At 36.9% G+C, this 23,857-nt stretch overlaps 1 protein-coding gene across 2 annotated transcripts in view; it reads right to left on the reverse strand.

The window, feature by feature from the left end:
- TFB1M (transcription factor B1, mitochondrial) overlaps positions 1 to 21,901 on the reverse strand; it is a 66,068-nt gene extending 44,167 nt beyond the window's left edge. The window contains exons 1-4 of one of the 2 annotated variants that reach the window (XM_081829185.1): positions 21,688 to 21,901; positions 18,639 to 18,790; positions 2,037 to 2,145; positions 537 to 688 (exon numbers count right to left, since the gene is read on the reverse strand). In XM_081829185.1, the coding sequence (XP_081685311.1) occupies positions 537 to 688; positions 2,037 to 2,145; positions 18,639 to 18,790; positions 21,688 to 21,820 (546 nt within the window). In that variant the 5' untranslated portion in view covers positions 21,821 to 21,901. The remainder of the gene's footprint in view (positions 1 to 536; positions 689 to 2,036; positions 2,146 to 18,638; positions 18,791 to 21,687) is intronic. The other variant, XM_081829186.1, reaches the window with a different exon arrangement.
- Positions 21,902 to 23,857: the final 1,956 nt, after the last annotated feature.

Here is a 23,857-nt window from a genome sequence, read left to right on the forward strand (position 1 = left end):
GAGTGAACCTGGAACACTCCTGTCATGGGAATGCAGGCATAGCAGGCGCAGCTGAAGGAGGGGATTAAGGGAAAGCCTACGTACGGCATAAGGAGACACCAACCCCGTTCCCTCTCTCCAAATCGATTACTACATTCTTTAACTATCATTAGTTACATCTTTTTCTCATTGATATGAACTTATTAAGTTCAACATATCAATCTCAACATATCACATGCCGATCCTTATGTATTCCTGTATCACCAATATCCCATAGGTTTTATCTGTCTCTAATTGTTCTATGGCCCTATTGAGTCCCTGCATGGACTACACTGCCTTTTTGGCTGGCGGCACATCATTCATGTTCTTCATGGAGAGCTTAGAGCAGTTACGCCTGTCATCATCATTACATGTTTAACTTTTGGTTGAGCTGTTGTTGGTTTGTGTGTGTAATGGGAGTATTAACTTAGAAAACATAGTCTGTGACAAAAATGCAGTATTATTGTGTTCTGGAATTTGATCATATGATAAAATAGCCAAAAAAAGTTAAAACTCACCTCTGCCACTTCCTTTTGAAAAGTCAACGTCATCTGGGTTCTGCCATAAACAAAAGGTCCACCTCTACAAGAAACATTTTCAAGCCACTTGATAATCAGCGGAGTTGATACATTAAAAGGCAGATTTCCAATAATATGTACATTTGGAGGATCTGGTAAGCAGGAGAAAAAACAACCTATAATGATTTTATTAATGGATTCTGAATACAATTTTAGCTAAGAGTTAAATCAAACTGGATACTAATAGTATCAAACAAAAATATATAAAAAGATATGGCTAAGTATTTTTCAGTCCATTTATTCTTCAAAAGCAATGTTTTCTCACAATCAGCTTTGAATTATTAAGAAAAAAATTCTACCTTAATTAGTGCTCAAAGTCCTTAGGTTTTTTAGCTTAGGAAAAATATGAAAAAGACTTGGTTTGAGGAAAAAGACAATTTGATCTGGACATGATATGGTCAAAGTACCTGCACCCAGATGATGCTGTCAGAGGGTCAGATGACCAGGAAGGGGATACTGGCTGCATATACAGACAGAAGTGTCTGCAATATACACATGGTCAGTGAAACCACGGGAGCAGGGTCCTTCAGGCCAATCTGCAGCACAAGGAAGATGCTCAAAAAAGAAAAGTCTCAGGAACAACATCTAAGAGATGGGTGGAAAAATAACCACCAGCAAAGAATAGCTAGAGAAAGCTCACACAATGTAAAAGGAAGAACAGGAGAACCTGGTATCAGGGAAGGCAGGAGCAGAGATAACTTTTGGAAGAGAGTAGGCAACAGTCACATAAACGCCTGAGAGCTCAGTCAGATAAGGTTTGAAGAGGAAATTAGGAGGTCAATGTGACTCCAGCATGGGTGGGGCAAGGCTGGAAACCTGGAGTCCGTGTGCTTTGAAGAGAATGGCATGTTGGAAGGTGGCGACAGGCAGTGCCGACCTCTCTGAAGAAGCCTGGCCGTGGAGAGGCCGGAGACAGGAGGCAGTTAGATGGAGGCGCACAGCAGCACCTGCATCTGCTCCGAAGGGTTTCACAGGCAAGTAAAACACCTCACCTATCTATGTGTCCCAACGAGCTGGCACACAGCAGGTACCCAATAAACAGTCTACAGATGAAGAGTGCCTTGGCTGGTCACTGAATGGGAGACCGTGGAAATTAGATGGGGCGTGGTTTACTAAAACATTTCTTTTTTCACCATTTGGAAAAAGTTAACAGTTCATAGTTTATCCCATCCTTATATGGTATCATAAAAATAGCAAGTTTATTTGAAGAGAATTCTGAACATTTAAAAAACATGAGACAAGTAAATTAGAATTTAAAAAAAGAAATTAGATTTATTACTTTGGAAAAAAGTAGAAAAAATTACAATGCATACCACCTATTTAATTCTGTTCTGGTAATATTTAATATAAATGTATAATAACATTTGTAACATATAACAACATAAATATTTGTACTATAAATAATAAAAGAAAATAAGAAAACAACCCCAAATCACTTACCATCCTCCCACTGTCTTTTAAGACTTCCTGGAAAAGCCCTTTCTATCTTAAATGTCAATACATCTCCATGGACAATTCTCAGTTTTCCAGGTGCTGCATCAGAAAGCATCTAATTTACAAAAAGGTCAATAAAACGAGCTCATACTTTAGAGGATAGTGAAACACACACACACACACACACACACACACACTCTCTCTCTCTCTCTATATATATTTTTTACTTCAGATCTGTGCATCATTAAATCAGTATGAAAAGGCAGAGACTAAGAGTGATCACTAATGAACTATGAGTACACCGTGTCTACTGTAATAGACAATCATGGTGTTTCATTTCTAACACATATGAATGACCCGTGATGGTAACAGATTATAGTAGAGCAATAGCTTATAATTTCACAAATGATATATTAACATAATTCTGACCCCCAGAATAACTTGCATTTCTGTACAGATTTAGCAAAAACTCAACTCCTATCTGCAAGGTTTTTTTTTTTTTAAAGATTTTTATTTGAGAGAGAGAGAGAATGAGCAGGGAGTAGAGGCAGAGGGAGGGAGAGAGAGAAACAGCAGGGAGCCTGACTCAGAGCTCGATCCTAGGACCTGGAGATTATAAGCTGAGTGGAAGGCTTAACCAACTGAGCGACTCAGGCACCCCTCTATTTCCAGTGTTTTTAAATTATAGACTAAGGACATTATAATATTGAGAACTATTTGGGAATAAATCATAAAGATGAACTTAATTCAATAAATCTTTATAGCCTAAATACATACAAAGAATTTTACATATTATCAAGAGCTATAACCTAATCTACCAGTAGATTCAAACCAAGTAGAAAGTCATTTGTCATTGCCAAGCTACATGTGGCACCCTGAGACACTCCCCTGACATTCCTAATCTTACTATTTCTTGATCCACAGGCACTTTCAACCTAATGAATTAACTATCCTGCATGTTTTACCAAGAGCTACCTTCCAGCCTATTTCTACTTTCCAACCACTTGTTTTCATTCCTCTTGCTTTAGTCTAAGTATAAAAGGAAAAAAAAAGGCGGGGGGGAAGTACCCTTTTCTTTCTTATTTTTCTTCATTTTATCCACCTTAGCACCATACCTTAAGAAATGCTCTCACAGTACTAAAGTGTTGGCACCCATCTGAAAAGAGCCTTGAAGCTAAGCCATCTATATATTTGTATTGCTTTAAGGGCTCCTGTACCCAACACAAAACTTATTCTTAAAGTCCTTGGCTTAAAACAACAACAACAAAAAAACCCCCAAAATCCCAACCCAGATGCAGTCCCTGACGCTTACAAAGTTTAAAATGCAGGAGTGAATGCAATCGATGAGAACAAACATCCCTGCTAATGTAGATTTTAAGGAAGAGGTGACCCTCTTTCCACATCAAGTCTCACCTCAAGGAGCTCAGACACCCTTGGCTCCAAATCAGGGAACTTCTGCCCTGAGCACCCCTTACTTCTCTAGCTCAATTAAAGCTGATTCTCTCTACTAACCCTTCCCTTGCCTAATTCTGGCAACTGATAGGAAGGATGAAAGAAACATCACAGAAGCCAGAGAGGAGACCCTGGACCAAGGCACCCAGTTTGTAGATTACTCCTGCCTTTGGGTTAATGCTGTGCCTCGCATATGCTTCTTTACAGCATTTATAACATACTATATTGCGACTGTGTACAGAGAGGCTTCTTTCCCATGTAATAACATATGCTCCTTAAGGGTAGTATCTGTTTCTCATCTACTTTAATGTCCCTTGCAGCTACAACAGCACACAGTAGGTGCTTCACATTTTTTATAAGTGAATGACCAACTAAAAACTGGAAACTTCCCCTCCCAGACCGAGATTTGAGGGTCCCAAAATCTGTTAAGGTCAAGAAACTTGCAAAGATTTATTTCACTGATAAATCAGGTAGAATTATATAAGTAACATTTCAGAAATTCAGAGCTCAAATGCTTATATTGGTAAGAAGCTTAACATTTTCAATTTGGGAATCATCTAGTTTGGTATATTTCATCATGGCAGTTTACCAAAAATAACTGCGTACTTCTGATACTAATGTACTTATGGATTATTTTAAATTACCAAGATTTGCTAAAACTTAATCTGATGAGTTCCAGACAATAAATCATCAAAAACATAATATCCTCAATACACTATGAATAAAAAAGGAGCTAGCTCTCTGTGGGACAGGCTCCTACTATATAAAAACTGTATTTATTGATAGCATTTACTATCAACGAAGAATTTGTTTTTTTCTATAATTATGCTTCACATAATTAAAACAAATTAGCATACCAAAAACAGAGAGGCAGAAGAACTAAAAGCTTATGCTTCATGATATCAATATATAGAAAGTAATAAAGTAATTAGTAATTAAGACTACAACAAAACAATGTAAACTTGGCTCTTTGGCATTAATATACATGTTCTGATAACCACGTTTGAAATGTTCATTTTTTTCTACAATGACACATATAGCTGCATACCAGAAAACTGATATAACACACATTAACCTTCCTTTCCTAGATTTAAAGTTGCATTTCTATCCTATTTCTTTTGGATGCCCCTTCAGGCTTAAGTCTCAGTCAATGACAAAGCAAATCCTCCCCTTCTTTAAAAGGTACATCTTTTAAGACCACTCTGTAGCTTGATTTTCCCCTTTTAGACTCCCCACTGCAGAAGGAATGAATACTGGTGACCACAGCTTTAAGTGAAGTCCTTGAAACAATTATGGGGGGAAAAAAACACTATACAAACTGAAATTATAGTATGATTACAGACAACAGCCATTTAAACACCTAATGATATTCAGCAATGACACATGAACACTTTCTAACCAACTACTAATAGAGAAAGATGTTTTCATTATCCTGACAATATTTGGGGGATGGTGGAGAGGTGGGAAAGATCACTGTTATAGCCCTTCAAGAACACTGCAACATTACACTTTAAAACCCTGATGGTGTTAGCTCATAATGTGCTCAAAGGCACAGCCTACTATGAATGCAAGCACTTGATTACAGCCAAATGAGTATTTTTACAGACACTCTTAAATTGTTCTATCATTTTTATTTTAGTTTTCAATCCTATATCCTTCCAAAATGAGATTTAAGTCAGCTTAGAGTAAAAGGCATTCATTAGCTAAGGCTGTAAAAGAAGAAACAGAAAACCAAATCATGAAAAGGAGAAGCATGTATATAAATCCTAGAGGTGTTAACTCACAATTTATATACTGAATTACAGAATTCTTAGTCTCTACTGGAAATAATTATACTAAATCCCCAAGAGAGAAAATAGTTTTTTTGTAGCATTAAGTTTTAAGGGATATAGGGAACAAAATAATGGCGAATGCCTTTAATAAAAATGAGGAAACAAATGCAGGAGAATTCTTCATTTGGTGATTTAAAAAAACTCTCTCTTCTAAGTCAAGGTCTTCGAGATAGCTTTTCCACAGGGGGCAAGTTACTATGGTCCACCTAGGTAATTTGTTGGTGATCTAATCTGATGAGGAAATAATTTATTCAACTCTTAGAACTTAGACACAACTAGAAATTCCTTGAGAACAAAGAACTATATTGACTGGTCATTTTGTATGTTTTATGCCACCTTCTCATCATGAGGGGCTCATGGCAACCAGCACTGTACAGTGAGCTAAAGCATTAATTACACAGCCTGGTGATATTACCTTCTTCCTGACTTGCTACATAGGAGGAACCCAAACATTGTTGAAGTGCTGTGCAAAAGTGTTAGGCAAACTATATGAGAAAGAATCTGTAATACAGAACATGATAGGTGAAAGACAAAATTTGTATTCTTCTAAAGAACACATAAAAAAGACTAATGCTATTATTCAAAAGAATTTAAGACAATGTTATAATAGACTTTTCTTTAAGGTGAAGATTACAGCATGATTTCAAAAAGTCAACTTGTTTTGTTTTTTAAACAGGACCCAAACACATATAGCAGAAATTAATTTACTCAGCCTCATCAAGGATTTAGAGATTTGATTTAGTAAACTTTCTATTCAACCAGCAGTTAACATTTCTTAAAAAGAAACTTACGTAGTATCATGTCCTATCTTTTTCTTGTCCAGTTGCTATGGCTACGACTTCCAGTAATGTAACAAATAAAAATGGGGAGAATGGACATACTTGTCTTGTTCCTGATCTTAGAGGAAAAGCTCTCAGTTTTCCACTATTGAGTATGACATTAGCTGTGGGTTTTTCATAATATCATGTCGAGGTATGTTCCCTCTAAACCTATTTTGTTGACTTTTTATCATGAATGGATGTTGTTCTTTGTCAAATGCTTTTTCTGCATCTAGGATCATATGTTCATTTTTTATACTTTCTCTTATTAATGTCATGTATCACATTGATTAGCGAATACTGAACCACCCCTGCATTCCTGGAATAAATCCCAGTTGATCAAGGTGAATGATTTTTTAATGAATAACAATGAAGCAGCAGAAAGAAAAATTAAGGAAACAATCCCATTTATAATTGCACCCAAAATAACAAAATGCCTAGGAATAAACTTAACCAAGGAGGTGAAAGACCCATACTCCGAAAACTATGAAAACACTGATGAAAAAAACTGAAGATGACACAAGTGGAAAGGTATTCCATACTCATAGACTAGAAGAGTCAACATTGCTAAAATGTCCATACCACCCAAAGCAATCTCCAGGTTCAATGTAATCCCTATCAAAATACCAACATTTTTCACACAACTAGTACAAATTACACTAAAATTTATACTGAACCACAAAAGACTGCAAATAGCCAAAGCAAACTTGAAAAAGAACAAAGCTGGAGGTAACACAATCCCAGATTTCCAGATATACTGCAAAGTTATAGTAATCAAAATAGTATGGTGCTGGCAAAAAAAACCACAAAAAACAAAACAGGCACAGAGATTAATGGAGCAGAATAGAGAGCCCAGAAATAAAACCATGCTTCTTTGGTCAATTAATCTTTGACAAAGGAGGCAAGAATATATCATGGGGAAAAAGACGGTCTCTTCAACAAATGGTGCTTGGAAAACTGACAGCTACATGCAAAAGAATAAAACTCTACCACTTTCTTACATCATACATAAAAGTAAACTTAAAATGGATTAAAGATCTAAATGTGAGACTTGAAACCGCAAAACCCCTAGAAGAAAACATAGGCAGTAATTCCTTTGACACTGGCCATAAAAACATTTTTTCTAGATACATCTCCTCAGGCAAGGGAAACAAAAGCAAAATTAAACTACTGGGACTAACCAAAATAAAGAGCTTTTGCAGAGTGAAAGAAAACATCAACCAAACATAACATCCAAAATATATAAGGAACTTCTACAACTCAACACCAAGAAAAACAAATTATTATATTAAAAAATAGGCAAAGGACCTCAGTAAACATTTTCCAAAGAAGACATATAGATGGTCAACAGACATGAAAAGATGCTCAACATCACTAATCAGAGAAAGGCACATCAAAACCACAGTGATATATCACTTTATACCCATCAGAATGGATAAAATAAAAAACACAAGAAATAACAGGTGTTGGTGAGGATGTGGAGAAAAAGGAATCCTGTGTACTGTTGGTGGGAATGCAAATTGGTATAGCCACTGTGGAAAACAGTTCCTCAAATATTAAAAATACAATTACCATAAAATCCAGTAATTCCACTACTGGGTATTTACCTCCAAAAAATTAAAACACTAATTTGAAAAGATATATGCACCTCCTTGTTTACTGCAGCATTATTTACAATAGAAAAGATATGGAAGCAGCCCATGTGTCCATGGATAGGTGAATGGATAAAGAAGATGTGGTGTATATATATGAAATATTACTCAGGCATAAAAAAGAATGAAATCTTCACATTTGCAGCAACATAGATGGACCTAGGGGATATAATGCTAAGTAAAATAAGTCAGGCAGAGAAAGACAAATACCATATGATTTCACTTATATGTGGAATTTAAAGAACAAAACAAACAGAAAAGAGAAAAATAGAAGAATCAGAATCTTAAATATAGAGAACTAGTCATTGCAGAGGGGAGCTGGGTGGGGGAAGAGGTGAAACAGATAAAGAGAATTAAGAGTACATTATCTTGATGAGCACTGGGAAATGTATAGAATTGCTGATTATACTGTCCACCTGAAACTAATACAAAACTATGTTAATTGTAGTTCAATAAAAAACATGTGAAAAGAAAAAAAAGAACTTATAGATAGAATCCTTCCATACAATATCACACAATTCTCTTCCTTAAGTTGAGAACAGTGAACCCAGTTTCACCCTTTTCTTGATGACCAGGGTCACTGTTGCCTGTAGAGTAACGGCTTCAATGGTTATGATCCCTTACTACTGAGCAATTTTTTTTTTTTTTTTAGTTTTTATGTTTGCTTTTTATAGCTTTTCTGCCACAGTAATCACTGTTACTTCTTGCTGTTGTCAGTGGGTCTGCCTCTAGCATTGATCTCCGTACTTTTAATTTGTAATGGACTAGGAAATCATTTTGGCTGTAGGCCACCTTTTACTTATTTGCTGAGTTTTGATTAACTACAGCTGTAGCTATATCAAGTAAGTCATGTGTGAAGTATGTAATCATGTCACAGCAGAAAGTCAGGCAATCTTTTCTTTTGTAAAATTTGCTAGAGATGAAAGAATTTACAAGTTTTATTATCTCTGTTGAAAAACAGTTCCTTTTGTCAGGATGACTAAATTATTTATATATCCATTTATAAGATGACAGAGAAGGGGCATCACTATAATAGCAACCATTTACTGAATACTGGCAATATGCCAGGCTCTTTACATGCCAATCTCTTTACATAAATTTCCATCTATCCTCGCAAGGATCACAAATGATAGCTATTATTCCCATGCTGCAGATGAGAAAGCTGAAGCTAAAAGTGGTTCAATTGCAAGCTCAAGATCACAAAGCTAGTATGTGCTGTTTCTGAGATCTGACACCAATCCTGTGAGCTTTCTATCCTGCCTGTCAAGTAGAAATAATCAGTTTACCTATTATAAAACCCAGAGGTGATACTAACAATAATCATGACTTACTGTCTCCACAATTCCATGAAATAAGCACATAATAATTAAGAAGAATCCTAGAGCTTCTTACTCTAAGATGGAGTATAAAAGACCAGGTAGTCTCTTCTGGTTTAAACAGATAAAAATGGACAAAATAGATGAACAACAGTTTTCAGACGCTGGACAGCAGGAAATGCAGGAAAACCTACAGATCCATGAAGCTCAAGGAGCCCCACACAAAAGAAACATGAAGAAAAGGACAGCAAGGTGCACTCATCATGAAATTGCTCAAAACCAGTGATAGAGAGTGAATCTTAAAAGAAGCCAGAGAAAAAAGGCAGAGGGGCAAAGATAAGAATGACAACAGATTTCTTGTCAGAAACAATGAAATGAGAAGACAGCGGAGCAATATTTTTCGACTACTGAAAGAAAATAAACTGCCAGTATGTTTTTCAAACACAAAGGCAAAATAAAACACTTTTTTAGACATACAAACACCGAAAGTTCTGTCACCGACAGATCCACAGTTACAAAAAATGCTAAAGAAAGTATTTCAGGTAGAAAGAAAATAATACTAAGTGGAAATATGGATGAGGGAGCACTCAAAATAGGAACCATATGGGGGGCATCTGGGTGGCTCAGTTGGTTGAGCGTCCAACTGTTGATTTCAGCTCAGGTCTTGATCTCAGGGTCGTGAGTTCAAGCCTTGGGTTGGGCTCCATGCTGGGCATGGAATCTACTTAATACAAAAAAAAATGGTAACCAAATGGGTAAATACGTAACATTGTTTCTTATTATAGTTGACCCTTTAACAACAGGGTTTGACAGCACTGGTCAGCCCACTTACATGCAGATTTCTTACAGTACTGTAAATATATTCCCTCTTCCTTATGTTTTTTTTTTTTTGAAGATTTTGAGAGAGAGAGAGCATGTGTGCACACAGGGGGAGGATCAAAGGGAGAGGGACAAGCAGACTCCATGCTGAGATCAGGACCGGAGCGGAAACCAAGAGTCAGATGCCTAACTGACTGAACCATCCAGGTGCCCTTCCTTATGATTTTCTTAATAACATTTCCTTTCTCTAGCTTACTTTATTATAAGAATACAGCACATAACACAAGTAACATACAAAGTATGCATTAATTGATTGGTTATTGGTAAGGCTTCTAGTTAACAGTAGACTTTAGTAGTTAAGTTTCTGGGGAGTCCAAAGTTATACATGGATTTTCAAGTATGTGGGAGTTAGCACCCCTAACCACCACACTGTCAAAAGTCAACTGTATTGAAATCTTTAATATAGAATTGACTTTTAAAACAAAAATAACATTGTCTTGTGAACTTTACAACATATGGAGAAGTACAATGTATGACAACAGTACAAAGGCCTGCAAGGAGAAATACAAATACACTATTGTAAGATTTGTATGCTATATATAAAGTGGTATTTTATTACTTGAAGGTAAATTGGGATATGTTAAAGATGTACAACCATATACCATCAATAAATTACTAAAATAGTAAAACAGAATTATAGATAAAAATTGCAGCACGCTGAATACTAGCCCCACAAAGATGTCCACATCCTAATCCCTGTGACTATATTACCTTACATGGTAAAAAGGACATTGCAGATGTGATTAAATTAAAGATCACAAGATGGGGAGATTATCCTAGATTATCTGGGTAGACCCAACATAATCAATCACACAGACCTTAATAAGAGTGAGGCAGAAGGATTAAAGTCAATAGTAGATATAGAAGCAAGAGGTTCAGGGACTAATAAATGCAGATGGCCTCCAGAAGCTGAAAAAGGCAATAGAGCCCTACTGACCTTCATTTTAGACGTCTCATCCCCAGAACTATAAAAGAATAAATTTGTGTCATTTTAAGCTATTGCATTTGTGGTAATTTTTTACAGCAACAATAGAAAACTAATACAGAAGGCAGAGATGATCAGATTGATGAGAAAAAAGCAAGACCCAGTTATATGCTGCCTACAAGAAATCCACTTTAAATATAAAGACACAAATAAAAAGGATGAAAAACTTTATCACTCTAACATTAATCAAAAGAAAGCTGGAATGGCTATATTATCAAGGTAGATTTTAGAGGAAAGAATATCACCAGGGATCATGGAGATCATTTCATAATGACAGAGGAACCAATTCATCACAAAGACATAACAGTCCTAAATGTTCATGCAACTAATAACAGTGCTTCAAAATAGATGAAAGAAAAACTGATAGAACTGCAAGGAGAGACAGACAAGTCTGCAGTTAGAACTGGAGATTTCAATACCCTTCTCTTAATAGAACAAGTAGGAACTCACATAGAAGACTTGAATAACCCCAACTTGACCTAACTGAAATTTCTGTAGCATCCAACAACAGAAGAATGCGTATCCTTTTCACCAAAATGCATATCCTTACAGGGGAATACATTTTTTTTTTTTTTTAAGATTGTATTTATTTATTTGACAGAGAGAGACACAGCTAGAGAGGGAACACAAGCAGGGGGAGTGGGAGAGGGAGAAGCAGGCTTCCTGCAGAGCGGGGAGCCAGATGTGGGGCTTGAACCCAGGACCCTGGGATCATGACCTGAGCTGAAGGCAGATGCTTAACGACTGAGCCACCCAGGCACCCCAGGGGGGCATACATTCTTTTCAGCACAATGCATATTCTTTTCAAATGCATAAGGAACACTTACCAAGACAAACCATATGTATACCATAAAACTATAAATTAAAATTACTCAAGTCATGCAAAGTATGTTCTCTGATCACAATGGAATGAAAAACTAATAACAGAAAGATATCTGAAAAACACCAAAATTTACAAGCTAAATGATACACATCTAAGTAACCCAACAAGTCAAATAAGAAATAAAAAGGGAAATTGGAGTTGAAGGTTTATATGGGAATTCTGAACTTCTTTCAGAAGTCTTTAGGTCTAATATCTCAAAAAAATTTAAAGTTAAAAATTAGTAAATTTCATTCATTCTGAATGAATGAAAATGAAAACACAACCTATCAAAATTTGTGGGATTCTGCTCAGGTTGTACTGAGAGGGATATTTATAGCACTAAACACCTATAAGAAAATAAGAAAGGACTTCAAAGAAACAACCTCAGCTTCCACCTTAAAAAACTATAGAAAGAACAAAGTAAACCTCAAGGAAACAGAATAAAGATTTCAGAGCAGAAATCAATGAAATAGAAAACGGAACCCAAGACAGAAAGATCAATGAAATCAAGAGCTTTTTTTGTTGTTCTTTTTTGAGAAGATCAATAAAGTTCACCAATATGCAGCCAGACTGATCAGAAAAAAAGAGACACACACAATTTACCAATATCAGGAATGAGAGAGAGGATATAACCGAAGATTCTACAGATGGTTGGTTTACCATTAGAAAAAAAAATAATTCACCATATTAACTAAAAAAAAAAAAAAAGCCATATGATTATCTCAATAAACTCAGAAAAAGTATTTCTGCAAACTCAACATCCATTATTTAAAACAAAAACAAAAACTAAACAAAGCACCACGACCTCTCAGCAAACTAGGAACAGATGGACCTTCCTCAGTCCGAAAAAAGAGATCCAGGAAAAATCTACAACTAACATCATACTCAATGGTAAAAGTCTGAATGCTTTTCCCCTGAGATCAGGGATAGGCAAGGAGGTCTACTCCTAGTTTTCTGCTCAACATTATACTGGAGATTCTAGCCAAGACAAGAAGAAACAGAGGCAAAGATAGTGAAATGGAGAAGGTAAAAACGGTCTTTATTGCAGATGAAATGATAACACATGCAGACAATCTTAAGAAATCTACAAAATAGCCACAAAGAAGTGAGCACAGCAAGGTTGCAGGACACAAAGTCCACGTCAAAACAGATGGTATTTCTACACAGGAGCAACAAACAAATGGAAATCAAAACTAAAAACCAATACCAAGTACAATGGCATCAAAAAATAGGACATAGTTAGGGGTAAATTTGACAAAAGATGTGCAAGACTTGTATACTTAGAACTACGAAACACTGTTGAGAGAAACTGAAGAAAACCTAAATAAACAGGGAGACATACCATGTTTACAAATCAGAAGCTTATGCCATTAAGATGCCAGTTCTCCTTACAGTGATCTATAGTTTTAGTCCAATCCTAATCAAAGTCCCAGAAGGCTTTAAGAAAAAAAAAAAAAGGAAATTGATGACCTAATTTTAAAACTATATGGAAATGTAAAGGACTTACAGAATAGCCAAAACAATTTTGGAAAGAAAGGTAAGGTCAGAAGACTTAAATTACCTGCTGTCAAGTCTTACTATAAAGCTATGGTAATCAATACAGGTTGGTCTCAGTGAAAAAAACAGACTTATATCAACAGAAGAGAACTGGAAGTCCAGAAACAGACCACCATTTATAAGACCAGTTGATTTTTGACAATAGGAGCAAGGCAATTCAATGAGGAAAAGATAACATTTTCAACAAATGATGGAAAAAAAATGAACCTCTACTCCTTCCTCACACTACACACAAAAGGTAACTCAAAATTTATCATAAACCTACATGAAAAACTTGAAACTATAAAACATCTAGAAGAAAACATGGAAATTCTTAGTTCTTGTTTTAACAATTATTTTTTTAACATAAGATGCAAAAAGCATCACATTCAAAAGGAAAAACTGATAAACTGTACTTCATTAAAACTAAGTTTACTCTTTCAAAGACACTGTTAAATGTCAAAAATGAAAAGGTAAATCCCGTTTGAGTAGAAAGCACTACAAAACATGTATCTGACAAAATATATAAAGATTTCCTACAATACAGCAATACGAAGACAAAACAAGAAATGCTCGCACAATTTTCCAAAGAAGATATACACATGGCAAATAAACACATGAAAATATGTCCAGGGGCACCTGGGCGGCTCAGTGGGTTAAGCGGCTGACTTTTGCTTTCAGCTCAGGTCATGATCTCAGGGTCCTGGGATCAAGCCCCACAACGGGCTCTGCACTCAGTGGGTTGTGTACTTGAGGATTTTCTCTTTCCTTCTCCCTCTGGCCCCCCTCGCACTCTCTTTCTAAACATAAATAAATCTTAAGAAAATATGTCCAGTATTTCTGATCAGGAAAATGCAAATAAAAACCACATTAAGATACTACTATATGCTCATTTGGATGGTTACCATTTAAAAGATTAACCATACCAAGTGTGAGAAGCGTGTGAAGTTAAGGGAACTCTCATGCATAGCTGGACGGAATGTTAAATGCTACAGCCACTTTATAAAAGTTTGGTAGTTTCATAAAAAGTTTAACATACACCTACCATAACACACAGACACTCCACATCTAATTCTTTTCTCAAGAGAAATAAAAGTATATATTCACACAAAGACTTGCATGTGAATGTTAATGATATAGCTCTATACATAATTGCCAAAAAATGAAAACAACCCAAAGTCCATCAACTAGTGAATGGATTTATAAGCTTGGCATACCCATACAATGGAATACTAATCAGCAATAAAAAAAAAAATCAAACTATTGATAAACACCCCAACATGGATGATTCTCAAAATACTTATGCTCAGTAAAAGACATAAGACAAAAAAGAGCATATACTGTACGATTCCATTTATATAAAATTCTAAAAAAAATGGGAAATATCCTATAGTGACAAAACAGAATAATGGTTGTCTGAAGATAGGGAAGGGGAGGAGGGAGGGATGGATTGTAAAGGAAAATGAGGAATCTTGAAGGTGATGGATGTTCATTATCTTGATTGTGGTGATGGTTTCAGGAGATTTTATTTGTCAAAATTCGGTAATCTGTGTACTTTTAACATGTGCAGTTTACTGCACATCAATAATACTCAATAAAGCTGTAAAACAAAGTACTTAGTGCAGTAAGCCCTCCATAAATACGATTGTTTTAAAGATTTTATATATTAATAACAAACAGGAAAAAAAATGAAGAACCCAGATTATTTACTTCAAGGAGAATGTATTACTTATATTGTTCTCTCCAGTTCAGAAATGGGCGGAAGAACAAAACCTCAGAACCCTGAGGTACCAAAAAATCTCACTCCCCTCCAAAGCACAGAGAATCCACCCAGCCATAAAAATGTAACAACACTAAGCAACTAAAAAATAATAAAAAAAAAAAAAACCTAAAAATGCACAATCACAAGAGAATGCTACAACATTAAGAGAAAGAAACCCTAGATGTCCAATGCTAACTTGAGGAGTTGGGAGAAAGCTCCAACGTTTCCACAGCACTGGGGATTTATATTCTAGTGTTCCAAAGGAATAACTTTACAGTTCTCCTATACCTCTTTCCAGATAAGCAGTCTCCTGATCAATCCTTAATTAACAGATGCCCAAGGCAGAGGGACAATAATTATTTACATCGAAAATTATATTGAGTGCTTAACTAAGTATGAGGCATTAATTTAATCCTCATTACAATCCTATGAGCAAATTGAGGCACAGAGGACATAGTTACCTGCCCGGAGACATAACCAGTAAATGACAGAGGCCAGAGTCAAAACCAGACAATCTGACACTTAAGTTTGTGTTCTTTACCACAAAACTATCCTATTATGTGTTCACATACTAGAAGAGACATGTTTTTTTACTTTACAACATGCTGATGATGAAGCCTGTATGTTAGCACTATGTTCTTTCCCCTAAAACCCTAAGATGCCTCACGAGGATATCATAAGAATTGGATTAGGATACAAATGACGTAGTTTCAGCTAGAAGACATTTTATAAATTATTACAATTTCTTTAAAAAGTAATTCTATTAGCTCAGAAACCACTAAAATGGAATCCTTAAAATAGATCACTCCTTTTGCCTTTATTAAGTTTTATGATTAATTTAGTACCTCTAAATGAAAGTGGTTTTACATATTGAAACATTCTTTATAGGAAAAAGAAATCTATTTGATTTTTAGTACCCAACATTTCTTTTTAAGGCAAATTCCTTTCCTGCAATATAGGACACTAAGAATTAATTTTGCTTCTACAGAAACAGATAAGACAAATACACATTTCTTACAGAACAATTTACCTGGAAATAAATCTTTATATTTAGAAAAAAGAGCATAAAACTTTTTAATAATCAATGCTGCACAATTATTCATTTTCACTATTAAATGACATATTTAGTTGGTTAGATACATATACATTAATCAACGTTTTATTTTCCCATAGAAGACATTATTGAACACCTGCTACATGCCAGCCACAGTTACATGTGGTAGACAGAACAGAGAACGAAACACACAAAAATCTCCATGCTCTTGGCACTGACATTCCAGAGGGGTAAGATAGACAACAAGTAAGAAAATATAGTGTATCAGATGATCAATCTAATGAGACAAATAAAACAAGGCAGGGGTTAGGAGTGCAGGGTCTTGGTGGGGCAGCTGAAAAGAGAAGCGTGTAGTTGCCTTTTAAATAGTCTGTCTTCAAAGAGCTTAGATGAGATCAGGAAAAGAGAAAATGTAAATTCAAGTGGGGATGAACAGAAATTTGATTCACCTCCTTGCCTCATGAGAAAGAATTACGTATAACAGATGGTAAGACTGAGGGTTAGGAAGTCTCTTCAAGTGCAAAAAAGTCAGATGAGTATTCCCCATGTCCAGAAAGGGCTAGATGAAAAAACCTAAAGGGAATTACATAGTGTTATTCAGCTTCTTTTCATTACCTCATGATCTCACCAAAAATAAGATATTCCCACTTTCACCTCTAAGTGAGATACAGTTCTTCAAAGAACAAAGTAGTTCAAAGCAAAAATCACTATTAAAATTCCACATCAAGGAATATGTACCATATGAGAATCCCAAAACAGTTATAAATCTGAAACTAATTCTGTCAATAGAGTGGTAAAATTAGATAAAACTAAATATTATATAATTTTTTTAAAGCATAAAACAAAATGTAGCCCAATAAGAAGAAAGAAATCACTAGGTTTCTTTAAAAAAAAAAAAAAAATCAGTTGCATGCATACAAAGCCCTAGATTTTCAAACAAATTTCCTCAAACTGTTCTGGTAGAAATGAAACCTTTTTCAATTATTGCACATACAAGCATTAGACTGTACTAATTTTAAACCAATTTGTCTCTTGTGTGAAAGTAATAATGCAGATAACTTTATTATTCTGTTGGACTCACAAAATAAATTGCTATTCATCTAAGCCAAAGGCTAAGGGCTCTTCTAAAGTTTTAGAATTACAGAGGAATCAAACAAAGCCCTTTAGTCATTAAGTGCCCCCCTGTGAAGAATTGCCTTTACAAAATCCCTGACATAATGGGTTTCACTGTTTGCCACCATTTAAAAAATATAAATCCCTCCTTATTTTAAATCCACATCAGCCTCCCTCAATTCCCACCTATTTGTATTAGTTCTTTTTTTAGAAATCAAAATAAGCTATCCTCTTCACTGCCACCTTTTCAGAGACAGCTATGAATCCCCTCATCCAAGGCTCCTCTTCTCCAACTGAAACATGCCCAGTTCCCTCAAATATTTCTCATAGAACAATGGCACCTACTGTTTTAAAGATGCATGTATCACTTCATTCAAACCTCATCTTAAATCTATGTGTACAGTGGTACAACTTCATTTCTTCACTTAAGTTCTTACCAAACGCTTAAGCTTAACAATTAATCTCTTTAAAAAGCCTATGTTTTCTCCATTTTTTGCTTGTAGAAATGATTTTCTGAATCTAAATGAAGTTCTCATAAATCACGCCAGTAACTAAGTCATTATTGGCATTATTTACTTATTCTTGAAGGAATGGGTCAGAACATGCATGGCTATTAAAAAAAAGATCACACAAAGCAACAAGTTTGTCTAGCACTGACGCATAACGCAGGTTTATTCAGGTAGTGGTCAACAGACCATGCTGGGATGCTTGTTAGAAATGCAATTCCTGGGGCACCTGGTTGGCTCAGATGGTTAAGCGTCTGCCTTCAGCTCGGGTCATGATCCTAGGCTCCTGGGATCAAGCCCCGCGTCAGGCTCCTGGCTCAGCAGGGGAGCCTGCTTCTCCCTCTCCCTCTCTCTCTACCTCTGTGTCTCAAATGAATAAATAAAATCTTAAAAAAAAAAGAAAAAAAGAAAGAAACGCAACTCCTAGGGGCACCTGGGTGGCTCAGTTGTTAAGCATCTGCCTTCAGCTCAGGTCATGATCCCAGGGTCCTGGGATCAAGCCCCGCATGGGGCTCCCTGCTCAGTGAGCCTGTTTCTCCCTCTCTCCCTCTGCCTGCTGCTCTCGCTGCTTGTGCTCTCTCTGTCAAATAAATAAATAAAAATCTTAAAAAACAAACAAAACAAAAACAACAAAAACTCAAAAAGTAAAAAAAAAAAAAAAAAAATGCAATTCCTAGACCTCTCCAAACTATGGAATCAGAATCTCTGGAATGGGGTCCGGAGATCTGCAGTTTGAAGAGCAACCTATATAATCCTTGAGATATCCTGAGGTTTAAGAATCATGGCCTGAAGATTTAAATCGTTTTTTTGCCTCCTAAAGAAGACATTTTAAGTATCTTACCTGTAAGCCAGGAATAAATCGACTATCCTTTTCAACCACCAAAAGTTCAGCAACATTGGCATTGAGAATGGATCTTGTGATTCCCCCTGGCCCAGGGCCCACTTCATAAACATAAGCATTTGTCAGATTCCCAGCTTTCCTTACGATTTTATCTAGAAAAAAGAATGTTTTAATTGTCTTGATAAATTTCAATGTACAAAATTTAACAATAATCTCCATAAATTCTTATCAACCATTACTCAACTAGTCCTTTACACCATATTTGTCTGATTATTTAACTCTTAACCTAAACCAATATATAGTGGCCATTCCCTATTCTACCACAACAGTTTATCTGTATCGTCAGTCCCTTAACAAAAATAGGATTATCATGACAAACTTCCTAACTTAAATATAGTTAATACTGTATTTTCTATCTGTTCCTCCACCAAACCAATCAATTATATAGTTAATACTGTATTTTCTATCTGTTCCTCCACCAAACCAATCAATCAGTTCCTAAGAACTGACCAGGTGAGCATGCACCATCTCTCTATAGTTGCCAAATACTGAATATTTGAGTAAGTAAAACTAGTTTTACATTCAGAATTTCCAATGCTGCTAGTTTGAAATCCCAAAGCAAAATAGTGCTGATAGTCTCATTTTTACCTACAGACATCTAGTTGGTCAATAAGGCCACAGCAACAAGTTCTTACCTACTTGTTCCTTCCTACTCTACTCATAGGACTAGCAGAAATTTAGATTCTTGGTCATTTTTAGGAAAAAGTTAAACTTACCAGCGGAGGTGTTGAAAGCTTTGCAAATATGCAAATTGATATGGAAAAGTTAGTATTTTAAATTAATCAACCTCTAAGTTAACAGAGCTTAAGAAATCATGAAAAAGATTATTGAGGATTCATTGCAACCAATTATCACTTCTGGAAAAACATACAATGGGCTGGTCTTACTGACTGAGATACTAAAATCCAAGTAACTGGGCCTCCTGGGATAGTGGAAATTTAGCCACTGAAAACATACCAGCACTTCTTTGCCGTGTTCAGAGATGTATACTACCATTTTTGTAGGCTTAAAGGCAAAAATAATTGTCTATTTTTTTTTTAAGATTTATTTTAGAGAAAGAGTGAGGGGGAGGGGCAGAGGGAGAAGGAATCTCAAGCAGACTCCCCGCTGAGCGTGGAGCCCCAGGCTGGGCTCAATCTCACCACCCCAAGATCATGACCTGAGCAGAAATCAAGAGTGGGACACTAAACCAACTGAGCCACCCTAAAATAGTTTTGTCTTTTAACTGGTGCTGGGAGGGAATTAGTAATATGCTCACCAACCATTTGTTTTAGGTGCTTTACATGCTTTCTCACTTGCATCTCACAATTCTTCCAATTCTTCCAACACATTAAGAACTACTATCCCAATTTAACTTCTCTGAACTTTTCAATTTCCTTGTCTATTGTTTGATTTGTGCAAGGTCATCTAGAAAGCAAATGGAGGAGAAGGGACTCCAGCTCAGGTGTAAATTCTAAAGCAATCCTTCCTCCACTCCAGAACAATGCCTTTTAGAAGGAATAGAATTGATACCTTAAGCACAGGCATTATGAATTTAATATTCTCATTTTCCTAAATGGAGAGCTAGTATAGTTGAGAGGTCAGGGGCTCTGCCCTCAAACTTTTCAGGCACATTCAAATACAAATGAATATCAAAAAGGCACTGTCAATTCAGGAAGCATCTGCTCCCACCTGAGCTTCTCACCTCAGACAAATACTTTAATCTCCCTTCCCTTGGGTTCCCGAATTTACTCCTGAGAGTGAATAAAGGCACACACGATACTATAAATGATTTTTTTCTACATTAAAAATATAAAGACTTATATTTTCCGTCTTAAGAATGGTGCTTTATACCTGCAAAATGTGACTAACGACTTGCAGACAAGGCTGATTCTAGTTACTAGAACTAAAGAATTTTAGAGGTGGGTAACCCTTTAAAGTTCTTGCAGTAGGGGCTTTCCTCCAATTAACAAATGAGAAACTGAAGCTTAGTTAAGCTATTTTACCCAAAATCATATTTCTACTAGCAGAATAAAGACTCCACATCCAAGAAATAAAACATGTTATTCATGGTTTGTGGACTATACTTCATTTAACTGAAAATGAACTTTTTGGGTATGATTTACTGATCTTTTCAGCTTCTCATGAGGGGCCAAAATGGAATTAAATATGAAAACCTCAAATACAGTAAATACTCCAACAGTAAATTAGTGGACATACTTATAATACATGTTATTCTTGCAACCTCACCTTTTAGAAGAAAATATCACCAAGAAATGGGGGTAGCGGTTAAGCGAATGCGTATGTCTGTCAAAACTCATCAAACTGTGCTCTTTTAACTGGTTCATTTTATTGCACGTAAATTTTACCTCATAAAAGTGACTTAAAATAAAGGGTGGAAATGTGAACTTACTTAAAATGTAAGCTCCCTGACGACAGGCTTGGCCTTGTTCACTCCCGAACTGCATCTCCAGTACTAGCACATAGTAGCTTGTCTGATATGTATTTACTGAATATTTGCGCCTCGAGGGTTTTGGATTCAACAAGTAAACGTTTAAATAACGTAATCCCACGAGTGATTCTTTTTCGACATGTTATTGAAAAACTCCCCGCACTAATTTAAATTCTGGTAACTTTAAATTCCATGGAAAACAAAACTAGTCACACATGCAGTACGCTTTCATAGTGTTAACACACCGAGATTCGAATTTCCACAACCGCCTTTCATGATGCGCGACCCCTGCCTCCCCTAGTGTCTGCTCGACGTCTACATAACCTGCCTTCCCTCGCTCACAGCAAACGCCCGCGAGCACGCCATTCTGCAGGCGAACAACTCATTCCACGCGTCTCCTGGGCGGTGCTCCAGGGTTCTTTCAGCACAAAGCGGTAGAAGGACCTGACCTATGGCCCGCTGCACACTGCCTGACACCAGACACCCGCCCACAGGGTCCGCGCGAAACCCCCGGCCCACGTCCCCGGAGATGAGGGGGAGCACTGAGAAGACAGCCACCTGTCAGCTTCAAGTCCAGGAGAAAATTCTGGGATAGCTGCTTCGCTGCTTGCAGCCTGAATAACTTAATGATTTCTCGAATCGTGGGCAACGGCGGGAGACGAAAAGTGCTCAGCATCCCAGAAGCAGCCATAAAGCCCCGCGGAACCGTCCAAGCTTCACCGCGGACTCTTAGCGCTGCTCTTAAATCATCCACGGAAGGAAAGGGGGGCGGGAGCGGGGAGCATTAAGGCCCACCTCCGAGCCGACCTTATTGGTCGGATATACCTCGCCGGAAGCGCAGTGGACAGACAGGAAATCTGGGCGCACCCAGAGCGCATGCGCTGCGTCTCCCTAGGCGCATTGCAGGCTGGGTACGCGCTGCTTTTCGCCCTTCAGGGTGTGGAGGCGCGGGGAGGGCGGGGTCTCTCCTTGGTGGGCGGTGGCCAGAGCGGCCCCGGGGGGCGGGGCGAGGCGGGGCCTGGACAGGAACGCGGAGGGGCGGAGCAGAGGACCGAGGAGCCTAGCAACACCCTTGGGTGAATTCTCCCGGCGGATAGACGTGCCTAATACCTCTCTGGATAATTGTGGGAAAGCTAATGATAGAGGAAACGCTATTGGTTGCTAACGATTTTCTCTTATGGTAGATGTTTTTAGAACGTTAGCATTGTAGGTGCCGGATGGCAGGTTTCTAACTTCTTTCTTCCTTAGTTTTTCACCTGTAAAATGGACATATCTATCTTAAAATCGCAAGAACTAAATGAGAGAAGTCGTCTGGTGTGCAGATTCAGAACATAGTGCAATGCATGACATACGTTAAGCCCGTAATCAATGGTGGCCGTTACTACCGTAATGATCTAGTGGATGAACGCGGCCAGAGGGGTTAAAAGATAGGAGCACAGTTTTGCAGTGAGAAGGCCAGAAATAGAATCCAATTCTTCTGCTCCCCCTCTAAACGTATCCAGTCAATGAGAAAAACCGCCTTGTTTAGAGTTCAGGAAGTGTTTTCGCGTATATCGAATTTTTTTTAAAGCAGTTTTATGATATAAATATTCCTAGTCTCAGGTTAGAGCGGAGGAAACAAAAACTTAGGAGAGGTGATATAAATTAATTGATATTCACAAAGCTAGAAAATTGTAGAACCCAGATCCAGTCTAAATTTCTGGACATGTATGGTAGCTGCTCTTTCTAGTCACCTGCCTTTGCAGTGAGTATTATTTGCCACTTCTTGTTTGCCTTCCCAAAGTTTTCTTATTGCCCCTCCATGCCCCAATTATTGCAGTCTCTTTTTGCAGTAACTGGAAAGGTAAGGATGAAAAGGAAGGGAAATGAACATGATAATACTAATAATAGCTAACATTCATTGAGCCCTTTCCCTAAGTACCAGGCTTCACAGTTGAGTGCTTTACAGCTGTTATCTCATTAACTGTTACAAAGATAAAGGCTTAGAGAGGTTCAGCAATTTGTCCTAGACTGCATAGCTAGTAAGTAGTGGAATCAGGATTTCAATCCACAAGTCTATGTCCAGAGCCTGCTTTTTAAGCAGTACAGTCAATGTTGAGAGGTCATTTGACTTGCCTAGGATGGTTACCTCTAAGTACAAAGACTCAAATCTGAATTCTGTCTATTATAACAGAGAAAGAACAAAGCAAAGAAAGATTGAAATCTCTGCTATATAGGAGAATTTAGCTTTTCTGACCCTGTTCTTTTTGCAAATTGCTGCCTTGATCACAAGTGAATCATAACATTTTTTATTTCTCAGAGTAGTAAGTTTAAAATAAAGCTAATGGAAAACCAAGTAGCTGTGGATATGATATGAGTGAAATCAAATGAATGAAATTTTCATTGGAATCTCAGTGGAAAACCCAACCACCTTCTGTTATAGCTATATTAAAAGGAACTGTGAGATAATCTGACATAGCTCCAAGCTTTAGAAAATTGGAAAGTGACTCTCAAAGAGGTAAGGTGATTTGCCCAAGGTGGCATCGAAGTGTAGTTTGAAAGCCTAAACTCTTGATTCAGAGTCCTTATATTCCACAGCATACTATAGCTGGGAAAGGCATTCATTCACAGTTATATTAATTATTTCATTTACTCCTCATAGTGTTCTTATGTGAACGAGATTGTTATTGTTATTTTACGGTGAAGGAGGTAATTTGACTTACCCAGGATCGCATAGCAAAGTACAGAA

This window comes from Leptonychotes weddellii, chromosome 8, assembly GCF_054177405.1.
Source record: "Leptonychotes weddellii isolate Sample4059 chromosome 8, ASM5417740v2, whole genome shotgun sequence".
Classification (NCBI taxonomy): domain Eukaryota; kingdom Metazoa; phylum Chordata; class Mammalia; order Carnivora; family Phocidae; genus Leptonychotes; species Leptonychotes weddellii.